This window comes from Cheilinus undulatus, linkage group 21 (assembly GCF_018320785.1).
Source record: "Cheilinus undulatus linkage group 21, ASM1832078v1, whole genome shotgun sequence".
Classification (NCBI taxonomy): Eukaryota; Metazoa; Chordata; class Actinopteri; order Labriformes; family Labridae; genus Cheilinus; species Cheilinus undulatus.
The window spans coordinates 6,189,383-6,212,633 of NC_054885.1; the positions used below are offsets into that span (position 1 = coordinate 6,189,383).

The 23,251-nt window shown below is 40.4% G+C and overlaps 2 protein-coding genes across 3 annotated transcripts; one reads left to right on the forward strand and one right to left on the reverse strand.

The window, feature by feature from the left end:
• Window positions 1-64: 64 nt before the first annotated feature.
• zgc:65811 (uncharacterized protein LOC393524 homolog) lies at window positions 65-14,162 on the forward strand. 2 transcript variants are annotated; one of them, XM_041778351.1, is made up of 10 exons: window positions 65-168; window positions 398-481; window positions 2,467-2,572; window positions 2,669-2,766; window positions 6,372-6,446; window positions 6,526-6,627; window positions 8,391-8,480; window positions 8,640-8,723; window positions 10,991-11,184; window positions 13,252-14,162. In XM_041778351.1, coding segments are annotated over exons 2-10 (816 nt in total). In that variant the 5' UTR covers window positions 65-168; window positions 398-415; the 3' UTR covers window positions 13,253-14,162. The 2 variants fall into 2 exon arrangements, with proteins under 2 accessions (XP_041634285.1, XP_041634286.1); XM_041778352.1 differs by lacking the exon at window positions 10,991-11,184.
• On the reverse strand, window positions 14,161-23,238 carry LOC121503791. The gene is made up of 10 exons (XM_041778350.1): window positions 22,693-23,238; window positions 22,039-22,194; window positions 19,147-19,265; window positions 18,801-18,972; window positions 18,582-18,700; window positions 16,900-18,406; window positions 15,782-15,892; window positions 15,590-15,675; window positions 15,256-15,350; window positions 14,161-14,220 (listed from the first exon to the last, which is right to left on the reverse strand). Exons 1-10 carry the CDS (start codon window positions 23,180-23,182, stop codon window positions 14,208-14,210), a joined length of 2,868 nt encoding a protein of 955 aa, XP_041634284.1. The 5' UTR covers window positions 23,183-23,238; the 3' UTR covers window positions 14,161-14,207.
• Window positions 23,239-23,251: the final 13 nt, after the last annotated feature.

The following is a 23,251-nucleotide window of genomic DNA, read 5'->3' on the forward strand; positions in this document are numbered from 1 at the left end:
ACGTCAGTCAAAACTCTCAACCAATTACATAGCAGTGTAAGTGGAGGGGGCGGAGCATATCCTGCATGCAGCTATAAGCACAACACGCACGCAGTCTGTCTGAGCTGGAATCGTGTCTTTGCGCCAACTTATCAAGAAAAAGGACGTGAGCAGCGTGTAAAAACACAGGTATGTATTGCATTTACTTCTTAATGCTAGTCTGGTGTCGCTGTCACGTCGCCCAGTGCCAAGCTACATTTTTTTAACGTTTTTATGTATTTCCGTTAACCAAATACGCAATTAACATGTAAAATGCAACACATCGAGATCACATTTGATGCACTTGCATGTATGTTAAGGTAAACCAGTCGCCTCCTTGTTCATTAAAGCAATAATATCATCCTTATACACCTTACAGACTTAACAAGTGGTCATCATGGCTCTGGATGGATGTGGCCTTTTCTGCAAGTATATGCTCATCATTTTCAACATCATCTTCGCGGTAAGTCTGTTTAATTAAATAACAGAAATCTTGGAAACAGATAGATTGTCGAGATTATTATGTTTCTGTCAAAGTTTTACAAGGAGTGCATTATAACTTGCGCATTTTCTAGATTTCTGTTCCTAATGGTTGTTGCTGTGTTGTGAATGTAGGTCCCATAAGGTGTGCCATTGTTTGATCAAAGTTTCGTTTCTGCCAAATACAATGTCAGGTCACCTGCTCCAGTTGCTGAAAGAATCTGACCCACTTATCTTTGGTTAAAAACAAGTTATCAGACTTTAGTCTCTAAACAAGGCTAAAAAAAGGATAAAAACTTCTGCTCTTATGTGTCTATTTCAGTGTGATATAAACAGTAACGATGCAATATGGCAATTACAACACTGTTATTGACAGAATAACTGCAAGTTGGGGGAAAAAAAAATCTCACAATCTGAGAGAATAAAAACATTTAAAAAAAACAGAATCATGAAAACCCTGAGATGTCATTCACCCATTCTTTTTTTTTTCTCTCAGTTGTGCTGTAGTGACAGAGGTAGTTCTCAAATTCATTTGAGCCTATATCAATACTAAAACCAACTCCAGTATACATGACATTCTAGTCAAACTTCAGTCCTTAGTGTGCACGTTCAGGTTTACGGAGTGAGAATGAACAAATAAAAGACTTGAGCAGACATAGGTCGGATTGTCCTGCCTTTAACACCACAAACTTATTTGTACATCTGGCCAATGTTTACAACAGATATGGATTGATAATTAAGGGTGCTGTAGATATTTACAGCTGATATGGCTGACACGAACAGCTGATATAGGCTGATATTTACAGCTGATATAGGCTGATATTTACAGCTGATATAGGCTGATATTTACAGCTGATATAGGCTGATATTTACAGCTGATATAGGCTGATATTTACAGCTAATATAGGCAGATATTTAAGGTTGATATGGCGGATATTTACAACTGATATAGGCTGATATTTACAGCTGATATAGGCTGATATTTACAGCTAATATAGGCGGATATTTACAGCTAATATAGGCAGATATTTAAGGTTGATATGGCGGATATTTACAGCTGATATAGGCTGATATTTACAGCTGATATAGGCTGATATTTACAGCTAATATAGGCGGATATTTACAGTTGATATAGGCGGATATTTACAGCTGATATAGGCTGATATTTACAGCTGATATAGGCTGATATTTACAGCTAATATAGGCGGATATTTAAGGTTGATATGGCTGATATTTACAGCTGATATAGGCTGATATTTACAGCTGATATAGGCTGATATTTACAGCTAATATAGGCGGATATTTAAGGTTGATATGGCTGATATTTACAGCTGATATAGGCTGATATTTACAGCTGATATAGGCTAATAGTCATAGATGATACAGTATAGGCTGATATTTGCAGCCAATATGGCTGAAAGGAACAGCTGATGGCTGATATTTACAGCTGGTATAGGCTGATATTTACAGCTGATGTAAGCTTATATTTACAGCTGATATCAGCTGGTATTTACAGCTGATATCGGCATATATTACAGCTGTTAAAGGCTGATATTTAAAGCTGATATAGGCTGATATTTACATATAGGCAGATATTTACTGTTTTCTTGGGATAACAGCATAAAAATATGAGATAAACAAGTGGAATTCATAATAAATACATGACAAAAGTTAAAAACTTATTGTTTACATTGACATTTAAGCTGAGCTTTTAAGCTTTATTTAGCGATTTGTTGAGCTTTGTTCCCTTTCACATTATACATGCACTGCATGAAAAAGATTTACTGCAGGGCGCATGGCCACCATTCAACTAGTTACCCTTTTCTGGTTATCCTTGTTACCATCACAAGCAGCTGCTAATTCATAAATTTAGCCTTAGGGAGAAGTTTGAGTTTTGAGTGAGTGAAACCACGTAAGCGAGCTTATCATCAGGTCTGTGGTTTTGTTTCGATTCCATTTTTCTTGCAGCTGGTGGGGTTTGCATGTCTGGGTTTTGGCCTGTGGTTGAGGTTCAGCAATAACACCAGAGGAATATTCGAAATCGAGGCCTTCAGCTCAACCACATTTGTCATAGGTGAGTGCTGGTGTTCTGCAGATTTGTCTCATTTCCTTCAAAACAAAAAAAAAAAAACCTACTGATACTGAGCCTCTCTCTTCCTGTGTTGATCAGCCGTGACCGTCCTGATCGTCCTTGGCTCATTGATGCTGTTGGTGGTCTTTTTTGGAGATTATGGAGCGTGCAATGAGAAAAGATGTGCTCTTCAAGTGGTAAGACTTTTTTTGTTACATGATCACTTCCTAAAATAGTAGATCAGCTGCCAACTTTGTGTCTCTTGTGTAATATCCAACGCCTCCTTTTTTCCACAATAGGAATCCTGTGCCTACTGGTTCAGCTCAATATATTCTTGTGTTATCATTTTGGAAATTATGCAGAAAAAACAGCTTTATTATTTATAGTTCAGTTGTGATTTAAGGAAACAGCTGGTGATTGGTTTCATCTGATAATGAGGAATAGAAACAGAGAAATGGACAATGTCTTGTTTTAGGATCCTTTCATTTGCATCCTGAGTCTCTTGGTTCTATTTTCAGTGAAATTTTTTTTAATAAACCATGAGACCTACGCTTGAATTTTGCCTGCTTACATTTTAGTAGCAAGTAAAACCATTATTGTTCAAACGTGGAGCTGTTGAAGTATCAGCAGAGCTGCAGAGAATTGAAGATAGTGACTGCATGCTGATATTCACAACAACAGCTGCAGACCTTGACAGTTATATCACTTTAAAACAGCAGCCTCCCATTGCAGTAGAAGTAGCCTACTTAGAACATCGTTTAAAACTTAAGTAATACTCTGCTAACATTGAAGGTGTTAAACCGGTGGAGACAGTCCTGACGTAGGCAGCAGTTTCACCTGAATTTTAACACCTACCTACTAGTAGGTGTCAGATAACACAGTATGGTTAAAAATAGTTTATTACGCTTGTAAAAACGTATTTTATTTTTATTTATGTGTTCATACAGTGCCTTCATGCAGTGCATTCAGAAAGTATTGTATAGCCTGATGCTACAGTCATTTAAATTCATTTTTCCTCTCATTAATGCACTCAGTATGCCATAATGACAAAAGAAAAATTGTAGCAAATTTATGCAAAATGAAACACTGAGTATTCAAACCCTTTACTCAGTGCTGAAGCACCTTTGCAACCTTGAGGCTTTTTGAATATGATGCAACAAGCTTTGCACACCTGGATCGGTGGGCTTTCTACCATTCTTCTTTGCAAAGCCTCTCAAGCTCAGTCAGGTTTGACGGGGACCGTGGGTGGACAGACATTTTCATGCTGGATAGTCAGGGCTCTGGCTGATCCCTTCTAGGACATTCACAGGGTCATCCTGTGTTGTCTTGGCTGTGTACTAAAGTGCTTGTCCTGTAGGAATGTGAACTTTCAGCCCAGTGTGGTGTCCTGAGCATTGAGGTACAGGTTTCCATTGAGGATATCGCTGTACTTTTCACCATTGAGCTTCCCCTCAACCCCTGACCAGTTTCCCAGTCTCTGCTGCTGAAAAACACCCCCACAGCATGATGCTGCCACCACCATGCTTCACTGCTGGGATGGTATTGGGACGGTTGATGGACACTTAGAACTGAGGCTAAACAGTTCAATCTTGTTGTCAGAGAATCTTGTTTCTCACAGTTTTAGAGTATTTTGGGTGCTTTTTCTGCACTTTAAGCGGGCTTTCATGAGTTTTGCACCAAGGAGAGGCTTCTGTCGGCCACTCTGCCATAAAGCCCAGATCAGTGAAGGGCTGCAGTGATGGTTGTCCTTCTGGAACTTTGTCCCATCTCTACACAGGGTCTCTGGAGCTCAGTCAGAGTGACTATCTGGTTCTCAATCTCCTCTCTTACCAAGGCTGTCCTCCCCTGATTGCTCAGTTTGGCCGGGCGGCCGGCTCTTGGAAAAGTCCTGCTTATGCCAAACTTCTTCCAGTGGAGAATGATGGAGGCCACTGTGCTTTGAAAACCTTCAGAGCAACACATTTTTTGTGCCTTGGTACAGTCCTGTTTTGAGCTCTGCAGGCAGTTCTTTTAACCTCATGGTTTGGTTTTTGCTCTCATATGCATTGCCAGCTGCGAGGCCTTCTATAGCGAGGAGTGTGCCTTTCCAAACCATGTCAAATAAATTTGTAAAGCTGTAATGTCCAGCAACACAGCTGCACTTAGAAACTAACCCCCCCTTCTCCAATTTGACATCAGACATTTATGCATATACACTTTTTCAGGCTTTTCTAGCAGAAATATGTGCCCCCGATCAGTCCACAATCCCCCAAGAATCACCCCCCCCCCAGCTTTCAGATAATGTGTGCTGAAACAAACCGTTCTCAGAGTTTCCCCTTATGATGTCGTGTAGGGAGTTAGCAGTTCCCCACAAAGAAAGTTCCACCTCCTCTCCTGATCCAGAGAGGGCTTAGGAGAACCACATCCATCTCCTGAGAGGAGCAGAGTCAGACAGCTCAATGACATTTAAAGCCACAGACACAGAAACAGCTCGTTCTGAGCAGGGCTGAAACAGAGGGTTTTTATAGACATGCAAAAATCCAATACTAGAGTGTTTTCATCAACAAAGTTCCCAGGCATGTTTTGAAAACCTCTGAGACCAAAATAAACTTGTCTAAAGGGGTAAAATATGTGAGATTTAAGCCCAGATTTTAGGCCAGAACTACCTCTTTGATGATCATGAGGGCATATTCTGAGTCAAGGCTCGCTGGAAAAATTATTTGTACTTAAACTTTTCAGAAACTACATCAGGTGGGTAGAAGAGGAATGGATCCATCAAAAACTCCTGAAAACTGTCTAAATTGCTCAAAGCATTGACGTTTCATCACTGAAACAGTGGCTATGTTTTGCGAAACCTGCACAGTGTGCACGATTTTGCCTGCAATCTTTGATAATAAAATCAATAGATGACCCAACGCTGGGTGTCCGGGACTTTTCCTTTTGTTGCTGTGGTATGAAACAGGTAGAGATTTCATTTCATTTCTGCCAGAATCAAATCCTAGTCTCATCTTTTTCTTGCCTCTGCTCTGTGTGGGAACGATCAGATAAATTCCTGAACACTTAGGTAGCACGAAGGTGGATGACTGAGAAGGCATGAACACAAACAAACTGCAACACACTTGAATACTAACAGCATAGATATGTATTTACTTTGATTACATCCAAACTGTGGTTTAGAAACGAGGCAGGAAATGCAGCGTAGACACCTGCAAAGAAAGCTTTTATACTGTGAATCTGAGGCTGATAGCAGTCTGAGGTCACCAAACATGAGGATTAAACTGTTATTATGACTCATGTGAATGACACTTCCTGCTTATCTGAACATGTTTGTGTAAAACTTGCGTTCGTTAAAACATGTCAGAGAATCTGTAAATCATTGAGTTGAAAGGAGCAATGGTAGCTGTGTGCCAAAGAGCCATTAAAGTTCAACCATTCATTATTTACTGGAGCAACACCCTGGTGGTTGCATGCCTCCATGAGCTAAACAATGTCCACATAGAGCAAGCACAGCAGTGGGTCAGGAAGAAGGACAGGGGTGGAGTCTGTGGTGGGGTGATCAGGAAAGATCTGATAGGCATGGGATGAATATGAGGCCTAATGCCTGGGAATCTCTGATCTCCAAAATCCAATGTGCAAACCTTGAGTTAGAGTGGGCATTTGTAAAAGATTAATGAAAATAACTCAAAGTATTGTAGAGATATTGGCTTCACAAAAATGGCTTGGGTAGATAGACTGAAAACCTGAATTGTTTGGGTGTTTATAACTGAATTCTCCATTTTTTTATAAAAGAGTAATAATCATGTTTGTGTGCTTGTTCTTCCAGTTCTCCGTTCTTCTGGCGCTTATGGCTGTAGCTGCTGTCTGTATCGGAGCCATCACGTTCTCCCAGAGGGTTGAGGTGAGTGAACTGAAAAAATATGTTTAATATTAACTCCAATCAACAAATACTGATGTAAACGAGTTTGTTTGTTTTTTAGGTTGGGAAGCATATAGCAGAATTTTACACCAGCTTGTACGCTCTGTATGTGGCAAACGGAGACCCGGTTATTAAAGTTACTCTCCAGTTCGTCCACAACATGGTGAGAACAAAGCTCCTAACTTAGAAATATCTCTGGTTTGATATCAAAACAGTCTAATCCAGCAGGTATTCAGACCCCTTTTGATTTTTAGTTAATATGTAGCAGCCTGATGCTACTCCACAATGACAAAGTGTAAGCATTATTCTAGGGATTTTTGCAAACTGACATATCACATTGAAATCAGTATTCAGACCCTTTGCAACAACACTTGAAATTTCCATTTCTTTTGATCTTTGCTGATATGTTTCTACACCTTCATTTGAGTCCAAAATAAACTGATTGGATATGATTTGGAAAGGCACACACACCTCTCTATAGAAAACCTAACAGATGACAATACAAATCAGAGCAAAAACAAAGCCATGAGGTCAAAGGAACAGCCTGCAGAGCTCAGAACAGGACTGTAGCAAGGCACAGATCTGGGGAAAGCAGCAAAAAAAAATCTGTTGCTCTGAAAATTCCCATGAGCACAGTGGCCTCTATCATTCTCCAATGGAAGAAATTTGGCAACCTGGACTCTTCCAAGACCTGGTCGCCTGACCAAACTAAGTAATTGGTGGAGAAGGGCCTTTGTAAGAGAGTTGACCAAGAACCTGATGGTCACTCTGACTGAGCGCCAGAGATCCTATGTGGAGGTGGGACAAAGTTGCAGAAGGACAGCCATCACTGCAGCCTCCCAGGCCACTTGGAGCCCAATTAGAGTTTACAAAAAAGGACTCAAAGGACTCGAACTGTGAGAAACAAGATTCTCTTGTCCGATGAAACCAAGATTGAACTGTTTGGCCTCAGTTCTAAGTGTTAAGTCTGGAAAAAACCAAGCACTGTTACTCACCTGTCCACTAACATCCGAGGGGTGAAGCATGGTGGTGGCAGCATCATGATGTGGGGGTTTTTCTCAGCAGCAGGGACAGGGAGGTACCCTCAATGAAAACCTTCTCTGCAGAGTTCAGGACCTCAGACTGGGCTCAGGGTTCACCTTCTAACATGTCATTGACCATAGACACACAGCCAAGACAACACAGGAGTGGATTAAGGAGGCCCAGCCAGGATCCTGACTTGAACCCTATCAAACATCTCTGTAAAGACCTGAAAGTGGCCATACAGTCCCCATCCAACCTGACTAAGCTTGAGAGGATTTGTGAAAAATGGCAGAAAATCCACCAGTCCAGGTGTGCAAAGCTTGTTGCATCATACTCAAAAAAAACTCGAGGCTGTAATTGCTGCCAATGGTGCTTCAAATAAATAAAGGATCTGAATATGTAAGTACGCAAAGATGCAAAAGTTCTAGAACTTTGTTTTCACTTTGTCATTATGGTATACTGAGTTTGGATTAAAAAACATTCATCAGGATGGTCCAGATTAGGTTTGCCATGATGCAAGAATTTCATACATTGATAAGATTATAGTAAAAATGAACAATATCAGTACCTGTTTGATGCTACAGCAGCAAACACCGAAGTCCTGCAGACCAGAAGTCCTGTTTGTAAAGCTACAAAAATGTAGGCAATATCCTAAGTAATAGATTTTGCAAATATTTAATTTTAAAGATTTATTTTAGGCTTTTATGCCTTTATTTGATAGGACAGTAGGGAATGACATGGGAATGAAGTCACAGGACTGTGGCTTCCTCCCCTCATGTCATTCCCTACTATCTCTGGGCCAGCTCAGATAGAGCCTTGGTTATCAGTACACCTAAACTTGATAACTTGTAAACTCTCCTCTAAAACCTTGCACTATCCCTTTAACCTCCCTCCTCTGTGCAGCTTCACTGCTGTGGAGTGACCGGGTCTCCACTGGTCGAGTCTCTGGACTGCCCCAAACCAAACAGCATTTTTGAAAACATTGTCATGCCGGTAAGTCAGCGCAGAATAAAAGACAGATGACTTTTGTTTAGGACTGAGGATTTAACCATTTTTCCTCTGTGTAGACAGGATATCAGGCTCTAGTTTTGTGTAAAGTCTGGGTTATCAAAGAGCGCTATAACAGTTTGTCCTGTCCTGGTTGTCCTGCAGACTTGTCCTGCAGTCATCGAGTCCAAGTTCGACAGTCAAGCTCCGCTGGTGTTGGGCGTGTTTGTTGGAACAGGAGCTCTGCTGGTAGGAAAATAAAGCTGCACATTTCCACACTCAGAAATTATGGGATTTCAACTCTTAATTCAATGAAAAAAGGAGAAAATATATTTATGGTTTCACATCAGAAGCAGTTTTTCTAGTAATTTCATTGTTCTAACATACATTATACAAGGAAATGCAATGTTTCGTTTGTATCCATGAATTTCAAGAGAATGTGCAGAGGTAAGGGCGAAAGAAACACGATCCAAATGTTTCAAATGTAGAGCATAAAAACAGAGTTAACGGAGGAGGTGTCCAGATGGTCCACAACTTTCAATTGAATTGCTTGCAAGTTTGCTGAAAGCTAATGGAAAGCTAAATTGCAACTGTGAGTTGGCTTTCTGCCACCAGTCTGGTCACTAAATACGTCAGAATTATGCACACGACTGCTTCTTCCTGGGTGTAAACAAATGTCCATTTAGTCTTTTCTATCCGGCAGCCACTTCCTGATTTCCTTTTTTTTTTTTTTGTTGCACATTTTTCACACTTAAATGTTTAAGATTATCAAACAAATTTAAAGATCAGACAAAGAGAATCAGAATAAATGTAAAATGAAGTTTTAAAATGATGATTTTATTCTTTGAGGGAAAAAGTCATCCAAACCTACATGGCCCTATGTGAAAAAGTCAATCCCCCCTAAACCTAACAGCTGGTTGTTCCACTCTTGGTGGCAACAGCTGCAGGCAAGCGTTTGCAATAACTGACCAGGAGTCTTTGACATCACTGTGGAGGAATTTTGTCCCACTCTTCTGTGCAGAATTGTTTTAATTCAGCCACACTGGAGGGTTTTTGAGCATAAACAGCTTGTTTAAGGTCATGCTACAACATCCTAATCAGACTTAAGTCCAGACTTTGACTAGGTCACTCCAAAACCTTCATTTAGTTTATTTAAACTAAAGGTGGACTTGTCAGTGTGTTTGGGATCATTGTCCTATTGCCCAATGCAAGTGTGCTTGAGCTTGAGATCATGAAGTGATGACAGGATGTTCTCCTTCAGGATTTTCTGGTTGAGTGCAGAAGTCATGATTCAGTCAATTACGGCAAGTGGTCCAGGCCCTGAAGCAGCCCCAGTACCACCACCGTGTTTGGCTGTTGGTCATGATGTTCTTTGGTGAAATGCTGTTTTAGTTTTATTCTAGATGGAACGGGATGGACGCCTATCAAAAAGTTCAGTTTTTGTCTGGTGGGTCCATAGAATATTTTCCCAAAAGTCTTGGGGATCATCAAGATTTCCTGTCAAATGGGAGACGAGCCTTTGTGTTCTTTTTGGTTAGCAGTGGTTTTGGTCTTGGAGCTCTCCTATGGATGCCAGTTTTTGGCCAGTCTCTTTCTTATTGTCGAATCATGAATACCGCCCTCCACTGAGCCAGGTGAGGCCTTCATGTCTTTAGATGTTGTGGATTCTTTTGTGACCTCCTGGATGAGTCTTTGTTGCCCTCTTGGAGCCATTTTGGTAGACCAACCACTCCTGGAAAGGGCCACCACTTCTCCAAGTTTTCTCCAGTGGTGGATAATGGTGCTCAGCATGGTGTTCTGTAGTCCCAACGCCTGAGAAATGCCGTTGTAACCCCTTTCAGACTGATGTCAGCGACTTTGTTTTTCTCATCTGTTCTTGAATTTCTTTAGATGGTTCCATGATGTGTTGGAGATCTTTTAGCCTCCTTCAGGTTCTATTTAAGGGATTTCTGGATTCAACAGGTCTGGCAATAATCAGGCCTGGGTGTGGCAAGTAAAGTTGAATTCATTTCCAAAAATGTGGTTATTGACAGCTAATTGATGAATTATCAAGAAGGGAAAATGACTTTTTCCACATATGGCAAGGTAGGTTTGGTCACTTGTTTCAGATCACCTAAAATGAAAATTAACACAGTAAACGGTTTCTAATTGCCTGAACCAATCAGAGGGAGCTATGATGTTTTATCAGGAAGTTTGTTTTGGTTATACGAAGGAATGCTGAATATGCTGCACATATTCTGGCTCCAAAAGAGCAGTATGTCAGCTCTAGTTGCAGACGGAGGATTTTAGCTTCACTTTTGTACAGCAGGAGGAGGTGAAGATGCATCATCCATCTTTATATGCAATCACTGATTGAGATAGAGGTCTATTTGTGTCAGTGTTTATCTTGCGTTTTACAGTCCTCTTGTTTGTAAAGTTTGAGTCCATGTTTTAATCTGTGTGCATCCCTCTGTCTCTAAATCAACTCTCCTCCCTCTTCAATGTCTCCATCTCTCTTTCCATCGTTGTTCATGAAGCTCGTAGCTCTGTTCTGCAGCACCACCCTCAGTTCAAAGCTCAGACAGTCTGCCTCAGCTTCCCAGTACATCATCCTGACTCAGTCCACCCCTGTGCTGGCTCAGCCCTCACCCCCCACCTCCTATTACCCTGACCAGGACCCCATCATCTTCACCCCTCTCACTGAGGCCAACATCCCTCTGACTCAGGCCTAGTCAGTTTCCTCTCTCACTTTAAATCCGTCTTGATTTTATCACATAATGCTTGGATGTAGAGATACAGAGAGATGCTTTTATCTGCTCAGCTGCTCTTTGCATGGTTGGAGGGTGTTTCTGCTTTCTGTGGTAGAAAAATCCAAACTAAAAGACCCAAATCTGTTTCTCACCTGTGCTCACATGGCATGTACAAGCTGTTAAATTGCTGCATATTATACTAAATTCCTTGATATGGCTCCTGTAAAGGAAAAGTTCTTGATCAACATGAGAAGTGGGGACTTTGATTGTGATGAATTTGGCAAAAATAGAATATTTCCACTGGATGCTTAACCTGGGGCCCATTTCAAGAAGTAGGTTCAGAAAACTCAACAACATCCTTGTCATGTGTAATGAATGCCACACATGGATAAAAAAGCAGCTTGACAGTCTCAGACTGGTTTAACTCCTAGTTAGGGCTTAGTAATAGCAATGTCAAAATAATATTTACCAACTGTATTTATGCATTTATTTTAAAGTCATACAGAGGTTGAATTGTTTCCTGATCTTTGGAAAGTTTGTGCGTCAGAAAAACATAAGTGCTTCCACCAGCTCTTGCAGGCAGTTGGCTTACTTTACCCTATTTATGCTGAGCTATTACCATCCTCGTCATCAGATGTTTAATGTAATGCAGCCAATTTTCATGGAAAGGGGTGTTTTTTTTTTGTTTTTTTTTTTTTAAGATTTATTTTTGGGCATTTTTGTGCCTTTATTAGATAGAGGAGGACAGTGGATAGAGTTGGAAACAGGGTCAAGAGTGGGGATGAGACATGCAGTAAAGGGCCTCAGGCTGGATACGAACCCGGGCCGCCCGCGTACATGGGGAGCACCTTTAACCACTAGGCCAGCTTCTCCCCGGAAAGGGGTGTTTTTTAAATCCAAATAGCTACAGAATGGCTCAGCGTCTCTGCGCCGGTGCATATGTGTTGCGATAGGCCAACAGCATAATAAGGAGAGCATTAAAACGTATTTTCTCAGAGAATGGTTCTAACAGCAATATGTGACATATCTCCTGTTGTATCTTGTTTAATATGAGGGTGCTTTAGAGCAGTGGTGGGTCAGGACCCAAAGGTAGGTAACAGAGCCATTTTCAGTGGGTTACAGATTTGTGCCTAGAAAATATTTGGCAAAAGTGCTTTTATTTAGAATGAAATTTCCTCATTTCTTTGTTTTTCAAACATATTGTGCTCCATATCAAGTCCAGAAAACAACTTTTTCATTAAAAACACTTGGTTATGATTTTAAATGTAAGAAATTTGGGTCGCAATTTGCCAATAAGTATGTGGTAGTGGGTCCGAATACTCAAACAGCTTCCCGAACCTCTCCTTTAGAGCGAATCTTACTTTGATCAGGGATCGTATCATCTCGTCTAAATATGTTTCATTGTGGGCGTGATTTAACAAAGTCCAGTTGTTTTCCAGCTTTGTCATTAACCCCAAACTCAGTTACCAAAGAAAATGACTAAATCTTCCCTTCCTGTGAAACAAGCTTGAATTACCCCTCAGTTTTTGGTTCCTCCTTCTCTGAAACAGAGTTCACAAAGTTCCCCTAATTTCAGTGTTATGAGACTCAAGATTGTCACAAACCCTGCTTTATGAAATGGGCCCTGATAGGTAGCCACAGCTGGCTAACCCTCCATAGCTGGTAGGTTGGGTGAATTCACCCCAAACTGAAGAAAAAGCTCTGGTGTCTAGTTCCAAATCATTGTTATTCAGATAGAACCTTTTAACAACCTTAATGGAGTCAAAGCTACATAAAATCACATCGACTCGCATCTCCTTTAAACCTGATTAAACTGTTAGCTGCAGCCAAATTACCAGTTGCCAAATGAGCACAACCTGGGTTGGATTTTTCTTGTCCATATTCACATTTTGCCTTTTTTTTTAAAGTCTCCTTGATGGTGCATGCAGGTGTGCGGAAGGAGCTTCGTAGTGCATCCTCTCTCATTCTTCTTCATGCTAGAGGTGACGCAGCTCTTTATCCCTCCCCCCTCTTTACTCCTCTTCCTCCTCTCTCTATTCTCTCGGCAGGTCATCGCTCTGGTCTGCTCAGTCATCCTCCTCAAACAGCTCCAGGCCGTCCATCAGGAGGTGAAGGCGTACTACAGAGCCGTGTACTGAACAGGAGAAGCCGCTGTTTAATTCTTCATCAGCTTCATTAGAGTAAAACATCGCTGAGTCTGATGTAACCGGGGTTAGAGGAGGCATGTTTACAGACCTTTATCTGTATGTGAATACTGAACACACCGGCTTTTGTTTTCTGTTTAGATCTTGTTTTTTTTCATTAATGTACATTGGGCTGATGAACTGACCAAATGCAAATGAACAGTTGGTAAAATATCTTTTTTACATTATTCTGGAATGCATGGTGTTTTTAGTATCCCTTTATATCGTCCTGTTCTGCCAACATTGTCTTTGAGTTGCTGTTAATCACAAAGCAGGTACATTTGTCAAGGGCATCTACTTTTATCAGACTTAAAGTTTTGTGTTTTTGCAGCTATGTTGGAGTTTGCATGTTTTTTTGTCAGACCGCTTATTTTCTAACTCATCAGTGTGCCAAGAAGTTTTCTACTTGGATGTTTGACGTTAGAATCTTCTTCTTCTCCAGAAAACCTCCAGAGTGTTTACAAAAAGTCTAGAACTTTTTAAGAGAGAGAACCTGCAGGGTTTTGCAGCATTTCAAATTAAGTTGTCTGAAACTGGTGTGATTTAAGGGAAACGCTGCTTTGTCTGTGACTCACATTCCTACTAAACATTTCTGTGACCAAACTGATGCACATGAAGCTTCCTGTTTAAAAAAAAAAAAAAAAACCACCACCTTCAGTTTCCTTCCGTTTTACTTGTGGCTTTGCACTGTTGTTTCAAAAAGTTAGAATTATTTTTCACGTTTATTTGTTCTTTATTCTTGTGTTATTTCATTTCAATAAAACCAAACATGAGTACAGCTGTGTAATAGAGTATCTTTATTGCATTTTCTCTTTCTCTTGTCACTGGAAGGATCTACAAAAAAAGAGAGTGTAGAGATTAACAGATTTTTTTTTATCCCCATAGGTGTGTTTTTAGCAGTGTGTTTCCCATGATTACCATGTTCTGTTTAAGCAATGCGCTTCTCAACATTGTAAATTACATTCATAGAAGGTTTTAAAATGATAATGAATCCAACTGCATCTTCTATTTACTTGTGTTGTCTTTGTGAGATATAAAAATTGGTTTGATGATCCAAAACATTGAAGTGGGATAAATATGCAAAAAAATCAGGACTCAGAAAGGGGGCAAATACTTTTCAAGGCACTGTATGTCGTCTTGAATGTGTGTCTGGACAGGGCTTCTGCACTTTTTGTTAGGAATTCTTGACCCACTGAAAACAGCGCCACAATCAGCTTCTGGGTCCCCACCCACCAGTGGCGAACCATTGATTTAGCCAGTGAGTGGGAGTTTTCTTGCAGTTTTTGATGGATTCATTCCTTTCTTAAACTCCTTCTATTATAAAACAGATGTTTTTTATAAGCTTTGGCACAGTTTGATTCCATCAATCACTAAAATAACAGAGATTGTATAATTTTAAAACACAGAATTATCCAAGTATCCAATGTTTCACTACCTCTCCCACCACAAGGTTTATTTCTGTGCGAACACTTTATAGACGGCCAATTCGGCGACTCACCTCTGTTTGGAAGGTATTGGTGATGTATTTGTTGCACGAAACTTTTCAGTAAAAAACTTCACCAAAAATATAAGAAATAGACTGTGCATCGAGGAGAAGGATATTGACTGATGAATCTCGCTTGTTTTTCTTATAAGGAGTCTTTTCTCGTTGCATCATTATCTCAGGATTGCACCAGTTTTTCCTGTTATAAGTGATTCATTATCATCGGCAGTGAAATAAATCTGACCTCTACGTGCTTCTACAGACATTTAACTCTGTGCTGGCATTTGTCTGAAGGTTAAATACACTCTGATGGTGTTTTTTTAATCCCTGAAGTCTTCATTTAAATGTCAAAGTATTTGAAAAAGCACACAATCATATTCCTGTACCTGATCAGAGAGTCCTCACTCTCAGCTCTGTGGTCTTGATGAAGACAGTGGAGTCCATGATCTTCTGATGGATGAGCAGATGTTTGATCAAACACCTGATGAAGATAGGATGATAGTGTGGGGAGGTTTGTTGCATTTTAAAGCAATTTGAAGCACTATTAAAAAAAACAACTGTGGTCAGGCAAAGTTTCAGGGGAATAAATCACTCCATAATAGATTTAAAAAAAAAAAAAAAACAGACACAGCACCATCACAGTCTGCTGACTTTTTGACATCATGTTGTCTACATCCAGATTTAATGAAGTTTCACTCCTTAGTTAGGGCACTAACTGACCTCAGAAAGGGGAACAGGAGAGACAGCTGAAGGCTCCATTTCAGAGTCAGGCACAAGAAAGAGGAAATACTGTCCTAGTGTGCAGTCTGTGGGTTCAGACAAAAAGTTAATCATAGCTTCAGTGCCGTTGTCTTGGCCATTTAGGCTATCAAATCAGATTTTTGACCCATTTGTGATTCAAAGTCGACTCACCGTTCATAGGGTACCAGCAGCAGCCCAAAGAGGAGTTGCAGACGAGGTCTGACTCCCGGTCGTGGTCACATGGTGAGGTGGAGGGGTTGTACAAGTCCATCTTTAGCTGATCTGGGAGAAAACAGAGACAAGAGTATGTCATATTTAACAGTTTCATTCAACGACATTAGAGGTGAGAGGTTCCAGTCAAATGCATTTAGGATTTTCTTCCATCCATCTATTTTCTATACCACTTATCTCTCACTCACATTCACACCTACGGCCAATTTAGAGTTACCAGTTAACCTAAGGAGCATGTCTTTGGTGGTGGGAGGAAGCCGGAGTACCTGGAGAGAACCCATGCATGCAAGGTAAGAAAGTGCAAACTCCATTCAGAAAGGCCTTGACCGAGAAGCGAACCAGGAACCTGCGCCGCCGTGCAGCCCAGGATTTTAGACCAGACTAGACACCAATACCACTTTTTTAGAGAGTGTATATGGGTATTTAGTAGGGCTAAATGATTTAGAAAAAATATCTTATTGCAATTAATTTCACTCATATTGCAATTGTCTTAAAAGTGTAAATCCTTTTTCTTATAAACAGAATTAAAATTGGTCAAAAATGGCCAAAATTGCTGGAAAAGGTGGTGAAATTGGATTTTGAAAGTAGCAGGAATGGGATAAAAGTAGCAAAAAAATAAGCAAAAATTGGGTAAAGCGACAAAAATGGGTGGAAAATTTGGTGAAATGGGAAGAAAAGTTGGTTTAAACTGGAAAAAATGGGTTAACTGAGGCAGGGTAGTAGGCAAAAACTGGGAGAAATGGGTTAAATGGGCATAAATAGGGTTAATAGTGGAAATAATAGGTCAGTGGAGGCAACAATAGGCGGAAAGTGGCACGAATTGTTTCAGAAGTGGTGAAAACATTTTTTTTTATTTGCAAAACTGGTGGGGAAAGGTGATGTAAAAAAGGTTCAAATTTGGCTAAATTAGTCTAAAGTGGCAAATTTGTAACCTTAAACATATTTCTAGTTTTTTTTAAGGCATCTATTTTAACAAATAACTCAAAACAAAACTAAAATCTACTACAACAATGAAACACCCCTGATGTAGCTTCTTGTGTTTCTATGAAGCGGTTTACCTCTCATTTCATCATCCAGCACCTCGTCTTCATCAGAATGCCCAAGAGCAGAATATGGATGCTGCTGAATGAGATGATAGGCGTACGGTGGCTGATGCATGCTGGGAAGTGATGCACCCATACCACTGTAGTCAGATGATGGCAGAGATCTTGACATTGAGTCAACTTCCCCTGCAGGATTCGGTTCATATTCATTTGCAGATACTTCAGGCTGATCGTAGAGGTTGTAGTAGTAATACGGATGTTGGTGCACATTGTGAATGTTGTGCAATGGTTTCGTGGGTGGAGGAGTGGTTGGATTAGAAGTTTGCAGAGGTGGGGAGGAGGTAGATTTATGTATGGGGCCCAAGTCTTGTTTGGGTGAAGTTGGTGGCTCATGACTGTGACTGCTGGGTGAATTCTCCGCTCCATAAACCAGCTGGTAGAAGTAATAGGGATGGAGGTAGAATGGATAAAAAGGGGGATAGTGGTTGGGTGAGGGAGCAGCTGCATAACTAGTAGAGTTGGTGGCTACATCTTTGTTGTTTACATCGACATTTTCTTCTTTTTTCTCATGCACTTCTGCACTTTTACTTCCAAACTGCATCATTTCATTAGGATTTGGATTGTCTTTGTTAGGATTCAATTTGTTTTCAAGAAGAAAACTACCTGATTTTGAGCTCCGATCATCTTTTTTTGGGCTAAGAGGAGCTGATAATCTGGCCTCATCTTTGGCAATATGTGGGAAGTAATAGAAGTAGTAGTAGGGATATGGCAGAGGATGAGGAGGATGATGTTCAGAGGTTTTATAAGTGAATTCAGGGCTTTCTGAAGGGGTTGAAGGAAGAGGAGAAGCCTCAAATGGCTTGACACTGCGTGGAGATGGTGCAAAATCAGGATGAGGTGGTTCCTTTGGCTCATCAGGACCTGGATCAGGGTCTTTGGTAGGGCCTGGTAGAGGGATTTTAGGATGGTGGTAGTAGTGGTAGTATGGACTAAAGGCTCCATAGCTCAGCGGCTGCAGAGGAGGTGCATCAGACGTCGGATGGTGGGTCTCTGAGGGGAGAAAATCTCCAGCAGTGTGCATCTCAGCCTGCATTTCTTGCTTTTTCTGCACATATGGATGCTCATTCCTTGAATCCTCCTCACGGTCTGTAGCTGGTGGAGAAATGTGGGCACCAAAACTGTGAAAATAAGGCTTTAAATGGGTCTGGTGGGAGTAGTAAGCCTGGTAGTCAGCAGAAGGTGGAGGCTGTGTGCTGAATGTAGTCTGGGCAGCAGGAGATGAAGGAGTAGGAGGGTGTTTTGCATCACTAGGGGGATTTGTATAATGATACGTAGGATGGGGGTAGAAAGGTGGGGCCAGATAGAACGGTGGAGCCCATGCACGAGGCTGCTGAGACTCTGGCTGCTCTGTTTGCTGCTTAGGGATGTCAAATAGAGGCTGAAGGATTGGTGTTTGAGAGATAGGGCAAGCCAGAGTGAACATCTTCTCTCCTATTTGAAGAGGAAGTCTGTGTTTTCCATCCTGCAAAACAGATTTTGTGTGAGAATATGTGAAGTTTAGAACTGTGCAAGTCTGAACTACTGCAAACATGCACAGATAATTACTGCATGTTTGCAGTATGCAGTTAATGATTGTGCAATTGAGGCAATCATTTTACTGCAGAAACAACGTCTTTAGAGCCTTTTCTGAAATTTACCTTCACAGTGATTCCACATGATAAATACGGAGCAGCAATGATGATCTCGTCATCATGTTGGTCCAGAGTGTAGCCACACTGCTCAGCCAGCATCACCAGAGGAGTCCACTCTCCTCTGACTGAAAGGAAGAAGTCACATTTAGAGTCAAAGGCTAAAAGACCACAGAGAGGAAGAGCATTAAAGTGCTTAATGGATTGAAAAATCTACTTTGCATTTACCATTCACCCTCAGCCCCTCTGTGTCAGTCAGTCCCTGCACTTTCACAGTCAGACTGTAGGGGGAGCAGCAGAGAAAGGGCAGACCTGTGACCTGAGACTTGATCGGAGAGGACGGGCATGACATCTTCACTGGAGTTCCTCTCCAGAGCAGAGGCAGCACGTAGTGGTCATCCTGGACATAAGATATTTAAACACTAAGATTTAATTTTGTATTTTTTTTAAATGGAAAAGTAAAAGTATGGAATAGTATTTTCCAGGTAATATCATGAGACAAAGACACATGGAAGGTTTTTATCCACTGCATCAAATATACGTGGAAGTGTTGGTTTTCAATGTGAGTCTGTACCTCCTGTGTGACGTGGCAGGCGTCATATTTAGCCATCAGACTGAGATCTTTCCATGACGTTTGCACAGAGTAACCACACTGAGGGGGCAGCTGGGACAACGGGACTGACGAATCATTATCTGAGACGTGCATAAAAAATAAAAAAAAACAACTATTACATCACTCTTTAAATAATAAAAACAGGGGCATCAGTAGCCTCATGATGTACAACAGTGGTTTTCAACCTTTTTTGTCCAATCACACCTAAGATCAAGTCAAAATTTCAAAGCACACCGAATCCATATCTATGCAAAATTGCCTATTTCAGGGGTGTCCAAACTATGGCCTGCAGTCTGTTTCTGATTGGCCCTCAGCAAATTCTTGGTATAAAATTAAATATGGCCTACATTTGAACATTAAAATTGTGCTTGAACTTCGTAGTTTCAGCACAAGGCCGTGCTGCAATGTCAAATCGGTAAGCAAACATTTTGACTCAATTTATTTATGTTTTTTATGACTAAATGGGACAACATGGTAAATAGTGAACACATTTGCAACCAAAATAATAACAATATCCTTATTTACATTTTTCTGATGGATTACAGCAACAAATAACAGAATCGGTAACAATTAAGGGGCAGAGCCAGTGGTAGCCGGGGCCAAACAGGGCCCTCTGAAATACTATTGGCCTTTCCCAAAATCCTAAAAATGATTGTGTATTTGCCTTGTCAGCAGTTAACTAGCCATTTAGGCCTACTCAGTAACTTTGCATGTCTTAACCTACATTAGATTGGTTCTAAATATCCTCAAGGTGAGGAATATGAAAGTGGCCCCATCATCCTTACATATATATCTGTATGTGGCCCTCAGTGGATAAAGTTTGGGCCCCTGGCCCATTTAAAACATGTTACAGTAAATCGAGTGTATAGCATTAGTTCAGGCAGGCCACAGAGTGAAACACTGCTATATAACTGAGATCAGCTGATCTCACACATGCCTTCATCAGCTGAAGGCCAGCTTGTTTTTCTTTAATGCACGCTATTGCCTAATCACACTCATACTGCCATATTTAAACTGCTCTAACCTGGCTATGCTTTGCTGCTCCCTCTCCAAGCCACCTTTTACAACCCTCCTCCACCCCAGCTCCTCCTTCCCAGGACAGCTGCATATGAATAACAGTAACAATTGCAAATTTACAGCTGTAAATAAAGAAGAACTTTTTATAACTGCAAATAGTGTGTTTCTTGACAAAGTGGTCCTGACTGAACTTAAGTTATTGTATAGCTGCAGTAATTATGTATGGTTGTAAAATTGCTATGGTACAGCAAGACTTTGCTTAAGTCCACAAAGTAGAAGGTCAAATCCCGAATCTCTCTGGCAATAGTTTCTGACTCTCAGGGAAAATCCGATATCTAAATTAACACCTTTCTCATATCAATATATTTTTAGACCCCTTGAATCTTTAGTTTCACAGTTTCATTGGTGACAGTTATGTGCAAATTTTGAGATGAAAAATGTGACAACAGGGTCATGAAAATGATGATAGTGTTAGTTATTGTAGTATAAAAACAGGGCTTGGGACCAAACATAATGTCACATTGCTTTTTGGGTCGCGGCAGCAATGTTTGTGGCTACGATAGTAAACAAACGGAGATAGAAAGTACTTATGCAGTTCTCAGGTAAGCAGCTTTGTTATGTGAACGGAGAGGCAGCTGTTTGGTTTCATCCTCCCCACCTGTGGAACACCTGAGGTCTGCCACAATCACAAGCTCATACATTTAGGGTTAAAAACTTCTGTTTGTTGTGCCTCTACATAAAGTTCAGTTCAGTAAAGTTAGTCTAACGCAATTATCCTTCTTTTCTTGCTTTGATGTTATCATATAACTTGCAAATTTGTTTTAACATGACCTATTTTGAATATTTTTTAACTTATTCTTTTTCGAACGCAATTTCAATTTACACAAAATATTCATCAAAAACAAAACATGAAGGCTACAAATGGATACACATCAATGTAAGCATGTTTCACCTCCTCAGACCTGAGATTTTTCTGCCTGAAATTCTCTGCAAACTTTAAAACAAAATTTACAAATACATGGCCAATCCGTTACTCCCAAAAACCCAGTCCAGTCCAAAAAATATACAAATAGATTTCCCAAATTCCCAAGAAAATGCTAAAGAAATTTAAAGCAAATAGCCTCAAAACTTACAATAAAACGCTTTAAAACATGCAAACACATCCCCGAAATGTATATGAAAATACTTGATTATTTCCCAGTAAATTCTCATAAATATCCAAACAGGAAATTGCCCCAGCATTTAAAAGCCAATAACTTTAACTTCAATAGACACTCTGGACTATAATCTCAAATATTCTGATAGCAGTAATTTTAACTTTGTTGTAGGAGAGCAAAAATGTGATGTCCTCATATGTGTATGCAGAATCTCGGGAGGTTAACAATTCACTGACAAATGAAAGAACAATTAAACATACCTACCTCTTAAATATTTTAGCAAAGCATGAAGGAAAAAAGCCTTTATGATATATTGGTTTTCATTGAAACTGCTCCACTGCTTTTTAGCAAATTTCAAACAAATAGGGCAACAACGTAAAGGAAAACACATTTTAAAATCAATGCATGCATGGCATGCAATATTTGCATGAATGTGGTAAATTCAGCCATCATGCACAGGTTACTCCATGACTATGTTTGCTCATACTTCTTTTAAATTTACTTCCTGTTTAACACTTTCTGTCATCGCACTTGTCAGATCTTCATTACTAATACTTAAAAATAAAATGTCATTGATTTTAGATTACATGCAGTGTTCTGGTGAAGTCAACACCCCGTGCTGACACAGTTTGCTTCCCTGATGCTGTCTGAGGACGACATTAGTCATTAAGCCGGTTACCTCGGTGGAGCAGCAGCTGGACGGCTCGTCTCCTCCTCACCGTGAGGGTCATCGCTTCGTCTCCACACTCCACCTCAGGCTGCAGCCTCAGCCAGATTTCCTCTGAGCCTCTGGTCTGCTGAACTTTAACCTTCTGCTGGTCTTCCTTGGCCTGGACTGGTAAACAAACACAAGGAAGCAAACAGCTCAGAAAAACTGTGATGGCGTCTGATTGTCCTCCTGAAGAGAGCTGCTGGGTTTCTTAATAAGAGAATGACTGGCATAGAAACACATCTTATCATTCAAACTGATTAAGTTTATCATTCATATAAAAAGAATTCTTCAGTGGTAAAAACAAAGGTTTAAATAGAGATTCATTTATATAATAGGTTAATATTGGTGAATGTGGGACAACAAAAATATAATTAGCAACAATAATTAACACATTTGGCAAGAATACTATTTTTGATATTGACCCCTGCTCGTCTTCAATCTATGTTGTTTCTAAATGAACCAGACTGTAACATATCTTTAAAAATATTTTAAACAAGTAGGCTACAAAATGAAAATGCAAATCACACAATAAAATTCAGCAGAAGGATTGGTTATCTAGTTTATGTTGTTTGTTTACAGCAGACACAATAACAGAGAGGATTCTGGGAAGAAGAAACTCACCTGAAAGAGCAGAATCTGACTGGTATCCTACAGTAGGAATGTTTGTTGTTAGTTGACCTGTGATGGTGAACTTTCCACGGATGATATGTTGAATTTTCCCCTCGTTGCAGTCTTCATTTGGAGAATCCATCCACTTTCCTATTTTTTTCTCCGCTTTATTTCGGTTTCTGAAGCTTTTGTTTGTTAAAGTCTGCGCCGTTTTGGACTTAAATGGTAGTTCAGACATCGCCTTTGAGCTTTCAGTCTTGGCCCTGTCTCTAATGAGGGCGTTTTTAGGATCCACCAACGATTCCTTCAGCCTGGAGTCGAAGTTCAGCAGCTTTCTGAGGCTTTTGGTCTTTAGAAAGCTGTCTGTGTCATGATGGGAAGCCAAACTTGAGTCAGGTCGTGGTAAATGAACGGCACACCTGCTCCCTGTGGGTAAAATTATTGTTGTGATGGTGTAAATGAGGAGGAAACCGACACAGTATCCTCTTTGTTTCAAATTCATTGCAAGTTTAGAGTTTTTCTGCTCATCAAAACACCGGGAAAGCGGAAAGGGCAGCAGAGTTTTTATAGA

What these genes read in the sequence shown, in the direction of transcription:
- LOC121503791 (XM_041778350.1), bottom strand. Translation starts at nt 23,182, where the DNA reads ATGAATTTGAAACAAAGAGGATACTGTGTCGGTTTCCTCCTCATTTAC. An exon ending in GTCAGATTCTGCTCTTTCAG is followed by an intron (nt 22,195 to 22,692) that starts GTGAGTTTCTTC and finishes TTTGTTTACCAG; the next exon opens with TCCAGGCCAAGGAAGACCAG. An exon ending in CTGCTGGTACCCTATGAACG is followed by an intron (nt 15,676 to 15,781) that starts GTGAGTCGACTT and finishes CTGAACCCACAG; the next exon opens with ACTGCACACTAGGACAGTAT.
- zgc:65811 (XM_041778351.1), top strand. Translation starts at nt 416, where the DNA reads ATGGCTCTGGATGGATGTGGCCTTTTCTGCAAGTATATGCTCATCATT. An exon ending in TCCAGTTCGTCCACAACATG is followed by an intron (nt 6,628 to 8,390) that starts GTGAGAACAAAG and finishes TCCTCTGTGCAG; the next exon opens with CTTCACTGCTGTGGAGTGAC. An exon ending in TTGGAACAGGAGCTCTGCTG is followed by an intron (nt 8,724 to 10,990) that starts GTAGGAAAATAA and finishes TTGTTCATGAAG; the next exon opens with CTCGTAGCTCTGTTCTGCAG.